The sequence below is a fragment of the Siniperca chuatsi genome, linkage group LG6 (assembly GCF_020085105.1).
Source record: "Siniperca chuatsi isolate FFG_IHB_CAS linkage group LG6, ASM2008510v1, whole genome shotgun sequence".
NCBI classification, from domain to species: domain Eukaryota; kingdom Metazoa; phylum Chordata; class Actinopteri; order Centrarchiformes; family Sinipercidae; genus Siniperca; species Siniperca chuatsi.
In genome coordinates, this window is record NC_058047.1 from 29,779,796 (window position 1) to 29,786,747 (window position 6,952).

A 6,952-nucleotide genomic window follows, 5' to 3' on the forward strand; every position below is an offset into this window, starting at 1 on the left:
GTGTCAGAGGTCTCTGTGATGGGGATCTCAAAACATAGGCAGATGTAATTGAAACTATCTGCATACCGTATATAGCACAAGACATAAATGAGAAAATGTTTTTTGTTACTTGCACAAACTGACATTTCAAGATGTTTTTACCACCTACAGGGCCTTGCATCAACAGGCACCAAAGATAGGTTGCTCAACTGCTTCTTCCTTATTATACCCGTTGGCCAATAAATCTTGTCCAGGCTGAAGGTAAAATGGCTGTTGTGGTAAAAAGCCCAGGCAGACTGTGTAATGCTGTTAGCTGTTTTAACTGTCTCATTTATAGTTTGTATCTCTGCTTTCCCTTGTGTTCCTGTCTTACATGCTCTGGAAAGCTGTCTATAAAATCTGCTTGATGTGCCATGAATAAAGTTTGTTCTTGTAAAAGCACTTGTCCAAAGAGCCTACAAGCATAAAACTGAGTTAAAGAAGGTACAGACCTGCAGTGAGACTGGCAGACATTCCAGATTATGTTGACTTCTTATAGACACTCTGTCCTGCAGCGTTTCTCCTATGTATGAGTTCTTCTGACTCTGTGTAACAGAGTTAGTCGATCCTGCTGATAAACCTGACAGAAGTATGTGAATCTGTGAAGTCAACCTGAAGCTTAATTATTAATTAGTTTGTTATGGAGACAGTCAAACTTCACTGGTCAGCTATTATCTCTTGACAAAGACTGACATTCATGACGTCATTTAAAAAGGGGTCCACAGTTTGATACAGTATGTATGTAGGTTATTCACAATTTATATTTAATTGGTCAGTGCTACACTAGTCAATGATACTTGCAAGGGAAAAAGTAATAGGCTGCTCATATATGCTACTTAGAATTGTATAGTAATATAGTGAATAGTTAAGTTCTTAGGTTAGCATGTTATTCAAAAAGTGTGTAAATCTCACATCAAGCTGTATATTAATTTAATCCTTCAATAAAGCAGCATCCAACGGCCCTTTTTTCTAGGACTTTTTCTTTGTTTTTGGTTCTGGGTGAAATGTCTCAACAACTGTTGGATTGATTGCCATGAAATTTGGTATGGACAGTCAGGTCCCCATCAGAATGACTTGTATTAAGACGGTGTAGTCCCTCATTCGTCCAGGAGTGTTCTATCATAGAAAAGGTTTCAGTCGTAGTCATCTGGACACTGTTTTTAGAATCAAGACGTTTCGGCTCCCATCTGGAAGTCATTCTCAATTGTGAAAAATGGACCGGGAACTCAGAAATTTAAGCTATTCTGTGTTACTTGAGCCCTGCCCTCAGGAAGGAGTCTTCCTGAGTATCTGCTAATTACTCTGCCTAGTTTCACCTGAAACTGGCCTAATTGTTTCCATGATGGCCCAGTAATCAGTAATCAGGCCTATTGTTTTCTGGCTGCACCTCCCTCATCACAAAGCAAGGAGCGGCAAATTAAGAAATTTAACATCCTTTTGAATAAGGAGAATCTAGGAAAGGACCAGCACAACAGGAGAGCAGGGACTGAACAAAGGGAGACGTGTGTTAACAGAAACAATTGGATCAAAAACTTATCAGACAAAGATGTGCTCTCCAAAGGGTTCAACTTTTCAGTTACGTCCAACGTAAACGTAACGTCAACGTACGTTGAACTTTTGTTAGGAGACTACATTCTCTTTTGTCCCACAATCCCGAGAGCCACTGAACGCAGCATTGGCCAGACAACCTGTGACCCGGATGTCACCAGGTCAATAAAAAGGTCAGTGATCATTTGTTCTGTCTCTTTCCTCTTGGCTGCGCTTCTCTGCTACCACCGCCGTGTAATCTGCCTGGAGCAGAAACACGCAGCAGAACCTTGATCTTACTGCAGCCTCACGGGAGCCTGCTAGATCTCTGCAACAAAGTTTAGTACTAACGGCTGCCACACACAAAGCCTGTCAGCTAGAGGCAGAAAAAAAACATACACACATTCCTTTTGGCTCGCAACCAGACCTACGCACACACACACCCTTTGTTCTGTAGTTTAGTGTATTTAGAGTTAGTCTTCATATTGTGTGTTTTTGCTTCATTATCTTTAATAAATGCTTGTGTATAATTATGCTGGCTTCTTTAATGTTTCTTCTGTGTTGAACTCCAAATCCTTCAACCTACTAGCTATTGGTGGTAATTCTGGTTAGTGTATTTCATGGGACTCAATCAATTAATTCTCTTCTAAGAAGAGTGGTGCCCCGAGGACTTTATTCATTAGTTATTTATGATAATCTTTGATCATTCTGATAGCCATAATTACCTGATTGCACCTACACAAGTTGGTGCCCCCCCTTTAACCATTGTAAATCCCAACACCTTAATTTTGGTAAGAGGAAGGAGCAGCTTTACACTCACTTCCAGCTATCAGAATAAAATCAGCGTTCATATTACATAACAGAATCTAACTTATGTTAACTTTACCTCAAGGGCACCACTCTTTTACAAAGAGAAAATCTTGATAGCGATTTATAATTAATACATCAATTAATTAAAAATTTATTTGATGTATTGAGTTGAATTGAGTTATTGTCTCGTGTACAGGGACCGGGATATTTCATACACACATACCACATAGACTGATCAAGTTCTTTTATAAAAAAGCTTATTAACTAGGCTACTACCTATATACACACACAACTTTAACTATTAGACACACAAATGAACAGATAAATGCAACTATGAATGATATGAACCATTAATGAATTAAATGAGTACCATATGAGACCAAATGATGCTGTGAATGATTATTTTGGCTAGTGGTATTAACTTTTGTAAACACAGGAAACAAGTGGACAAACTTTAATAATTACCAGTGAAATAACAGACCTCCAAACAGACCTGCCCGTAAATCGTGAAATTGTCATTTCCATTAGTGCCCTCAAGTCTGGCAAAGGTCATGGGACAGAGGAAGTTCCTATGGAAAGCTTATCAGTTCTCTGGACAGGCTTGTTTATGACGCAGAGGCCAACTTTCAGAAAAATTTTATTCTTTTTATCAATAAGGATACAAAATGTTCATCCAAATCGGCGTTGATCACACTACATTAGCAAATGTTTTCATGTTAACACACTCAACTAAGAGGCTGAACATTATACCTGCTAAACATCAGCATGCAAGCATTGTCACTGTGAGCATGTTTTCATGGTAGTGTTAGCATTTAGCATTTAGTACAGCCTCACAGACCCACTAGCATGGATTTATACTATCAGGGTGCTTCTCGTTTGCCTTATTTTATGGGTACATCCCAATTCTCTTAATTGCATCCACGTTTCCATTGCTTATGTCTTTTCCTGACATCTTAGTCCCTCTCACTAAAAACTTGAGGAGAGATGCAAGAAAAAGATGCAAGGAGAGAGGAAACGAGGAAACACATTTTTGGAAAAATGAGATGTCCTCGCGTCATCACAAGCAACTGATCACAGCTGGATCAGTCTGCTTTCTGCTCTGTAGTGACTATTTATGGTTTGTCTTTGCACATATATAAATTGTCCAAATAAAAATGGCACACAGATACTACTATCAGCACAGCTGTTTTTTTAAGTCTCTCTGTATTCTGTTTCCCCTTACAATAAAATGTTTAACAAACATTGGCATTTATAAAAGAAACCTGCATTCTGCATTCAACACAATCTCCCCCATGAAACTGATTGGAAAACTTGGCACTTTGGGCTGAGTACCACTCTCTGTAATTGGATATGGGACTTCCTTATGAACAGACCTTAAACAGTTTGGATTGGCGGTCATACCTCCTCCACTCTATTCAATTAAATTATATTTATTTATATAGAGCCAATTCATAACAAGTTATCTCATTGCACTTTTCCTATAGAACAGGTCTAGACCGTACTCTTTATAATATTATTTACAGAGACCCAACAAATCCCACCATGAGCAAGTACTTGGCGACAGTGGCAAGAAAAAAACTTCCTTTTAAAAGGCAGAAACCTTGGGCAGAACCAGATTCAATGGTGAGTGACCATCCACCACTGCCGTGTTAGGTTTTGAGAGAGAGAGAGAGAGAGAAAGAAGGGGCGTGGGGGAGAAGGAAGCACAATGCAAATTCCACTTAGAATTTTAAAATAGCAATAATGTAATGGTAGTGGTAATATTAATAAAGCAATAATAAAATGATATCATAGGAATAATAATGACAATAATAGTAACAAAGTCAATAACAACAACTGTAGTAGCAGTTGTCGAGCAGGAACACGGGTGCAGCAGGTGGCCCACAACCACAGATCCTGTCTCTGCAGCACTGGAGGTAGAAACACCTGCTGAAAGCGACAGGAGAGAGGAGAGAGACGAGAAAGCACAAAACTACAGGAGAGGGAAGATGTAGAGTTAGTAACATGCAGTAATGGGATAGAAATGCATACAGATGCAGAGGGAGAGGAGGAGAGAGGAAAGAGGTGCATCATGGGAAGTCTCTCAGCAGTCTAGGCTTATAGCAGCATAACTAAGGGATGGTTCAGGGCTCAAAGTTTGTTCTTGTAAAAGCACTTGTCCAAAGAGCCTACAAGCATAAAACTGAGTTAAAGAAGGTACAGACCTGCAGTGAGACTGGCAGACATGTTGATTCCAATCTTCCAGATTATGTTGACTTCTTATAGACACTCTGTCCTGCAGCGTTTCTCCTATGTATGAGTTCTTCTGACTCTGTGTAACAGAGTTAGTCGATCCTGCTGATAAACCTGACAGAAGTATGTGAATCTGTGAAGTCAACCTGAAGCTTAATTATTAATTAGTTTGTTATGGAGACAGTCAAACTTCACTGGTCAGCTATTATCTCTTGACAAAGACTGACATTCATGACGTCATTTAAAAAGGGGTCCACAGTTTGATACAGTATGTATGTAGGTTATTCACAATTTATATTTAATTGGTCAGTGCTACACTAGTCAATGATACTTGCAAGGGAAAAAGTAATAGGCTGCTCATATATGCTACTTAGAATTGTATAGTAATATAGTGAATAGTTAAGTTCTTAGGTTAGCATGTTATTCAAAAAGTGTGTAAATCTCACATCAAGCTGTATATTAATTTAATCCTTCAATAAAGCAGCATCCAACGGCCCTTTTTTCTAGGACTTTTTCTTTGTTTTTGGTTCTGGGTGAAATGTCTCAACAACTGTTGGATTGATTGCCATGAAATTTGGTATGGACAGTCAGGTCCCCATCAGAATGACTTGTATTAAGACGGTGTAGTCCCTCATTCGTCCAGGAGTGTTCTATCATAGAAAAGGTTTCAGTCGTAGTCATCTCTTAATTGCAGCATAACTAAGGGATGGTTCAGGGCTCAACCAAGCCAGCCCTAACTATAAGCTTTATCAAAGAGGAAAGTCTTAAGCCTACTCTAGTACTCAACACTGGAGCCTCCCAGTGCTGTGCTCAGCCCCCTCCTGTTCACGCTCTATACCCATGATTGCAGTCCCCGACAAGGAGACAACTCTGTCTGTGAAGTTTGCGGATCACACCACCATCATCGGCCGGATTACAGCAAATTTGTTCCCCTCAATATTCAGTGTTAAAGCTGAGCACTGAACACCTCCTGCTTAATGTCAATATACAAATTGTCACCCAGCAACAGGGAACACAACAGCTGTTTGTGCGGCTTAGGAGCAAAGTTTTTGGTCCGTTCTGTAGCCTCTCCACACCACGCACAGATCTGATTTACACAAATTTATCACTCGCAGGTCTACACATTAAAAGTCTGTTTCAATTGCAGTATTTGCCGATGCACATTAAATATAAACCAGTGTGTTAATGCTACTAATGAACACATTGTGTGTTTTCAGTGTAATAGACTGGAGAATTAAGGTTCTCTCACTCAGTCATTTTCCTTTTGAAAACTGGGTCTGTAATTGATATATTACTCAACTGTGTCCAACTGTGTTGTTGGTAGAGAGGGCGAATGATACTGAAGCGCCAAAGCTTGTTTCACTCCTGTGAAGCGCACTGTTTCAATATAAAATGGAGCTTGTGTCAAATGAATACGTGACTGATGACGTCCGAAGTTTCAAACATCACTGCTGTAAAAAGAGCTTCATTCAGTTGGACAGTTTTTAAAATTTTGCAGTTAAACTATGTGATCAGCACATTAGTGGGATGAGAGGAGAATAATTGAGAAATATGGAAATGTACACTAGAAAGACATTTCCACCTGATAATACTAAGTAATAATGTAATAAAAGTAAAGGATAATTTAATGAATATCACATCCCGTCCACAGTGACACTTAATGCAGAACTTCTGAAAATACAAAAAACAAGCTTGTAAACGGACTTTGTGCCAGGTGTGCGTGCATTTGGATACAAATACGAGGCTGACTGATCGGTGAGGTGATTGGTAAGACTACATCCAGAATGTCAGGCTGTTTACATACAGAGCCAAGTTGACCTGCTAATGCTACTGTGGCAGAATATTTCCCAGATCAGCAACATTGACCATTAGTGCTTTATTTTAATCTGCCTATGGCTGTTACCTTAATCTCCATAAACAAATATCTGCATATGGATGCAGAATCTGTAGACAAGGAATTGGACAAAGATTTTGGTATCGGAAGCGTTCTGGTTTCCGTTTGTAGTCCATTGGTTGCATGCAGGTAAACAGTCTTTGTGGGGAGAGCAAAAGAGGCGAAAAGCATTGGCTGAAATCCAATCTCGGAGCCCATTGGCTATCGTCTGACGACAATTTGGCTTTTTATATATCTCAGAACCCTAGAAATAGGTTCTAGGTTTTTTTTGTTTTTTTTTGTTTTTTTTACACATACACACTTAAATATATATATTAAAAAAAGATTAACAGACACACTCATTGATAATACAATTAAGAGATTTGTAACACTAATAAACAGGAAAATTCAAACTGCTACTTGCGTAAATTTCAAGATTTCTTTAACTTCTCCAAAGAGTCTTGTTGTCAACAACTGAGATGAAATCAAGTG

The 6,952-nt window shown here is 39.0% G+C and overlaps 1 protein-coding gene across 5 annotated transcripts in view; it reads right to left on the bottom strand.

Moving 5' to 3' along the window:
• slc5a9 (solute carrier family 5 member 9) overlaps positions 1-5,258 on the bottom strand; it is a 37,999-nt gene extending 32,741 nt beyond the window's left edge. For 2 of the 5 annotated variants that reach the window (XM_044198996.1, XM_044198993.1), the window contains exon 1: positions 4,560-5,258. In XM_044198996.1, the coding sequence (XP_044054931.1) occupies positions 4,560-4,581 (22 nt within the window). In that variant the 5' untranslated portion in view covers positions 4,582-5,258. Of the gene's footprint in view, positions 1-470; positions 637-4,559 lie in introns of those variants that run through there. The other 3 variants (XM_044198995.1, XM_044198992.1, XM_044198999.1) reach the window with 2 other exon arrangements.
• Positions 5,259-6,952: the final 1,694 nt, after the last annotated feature.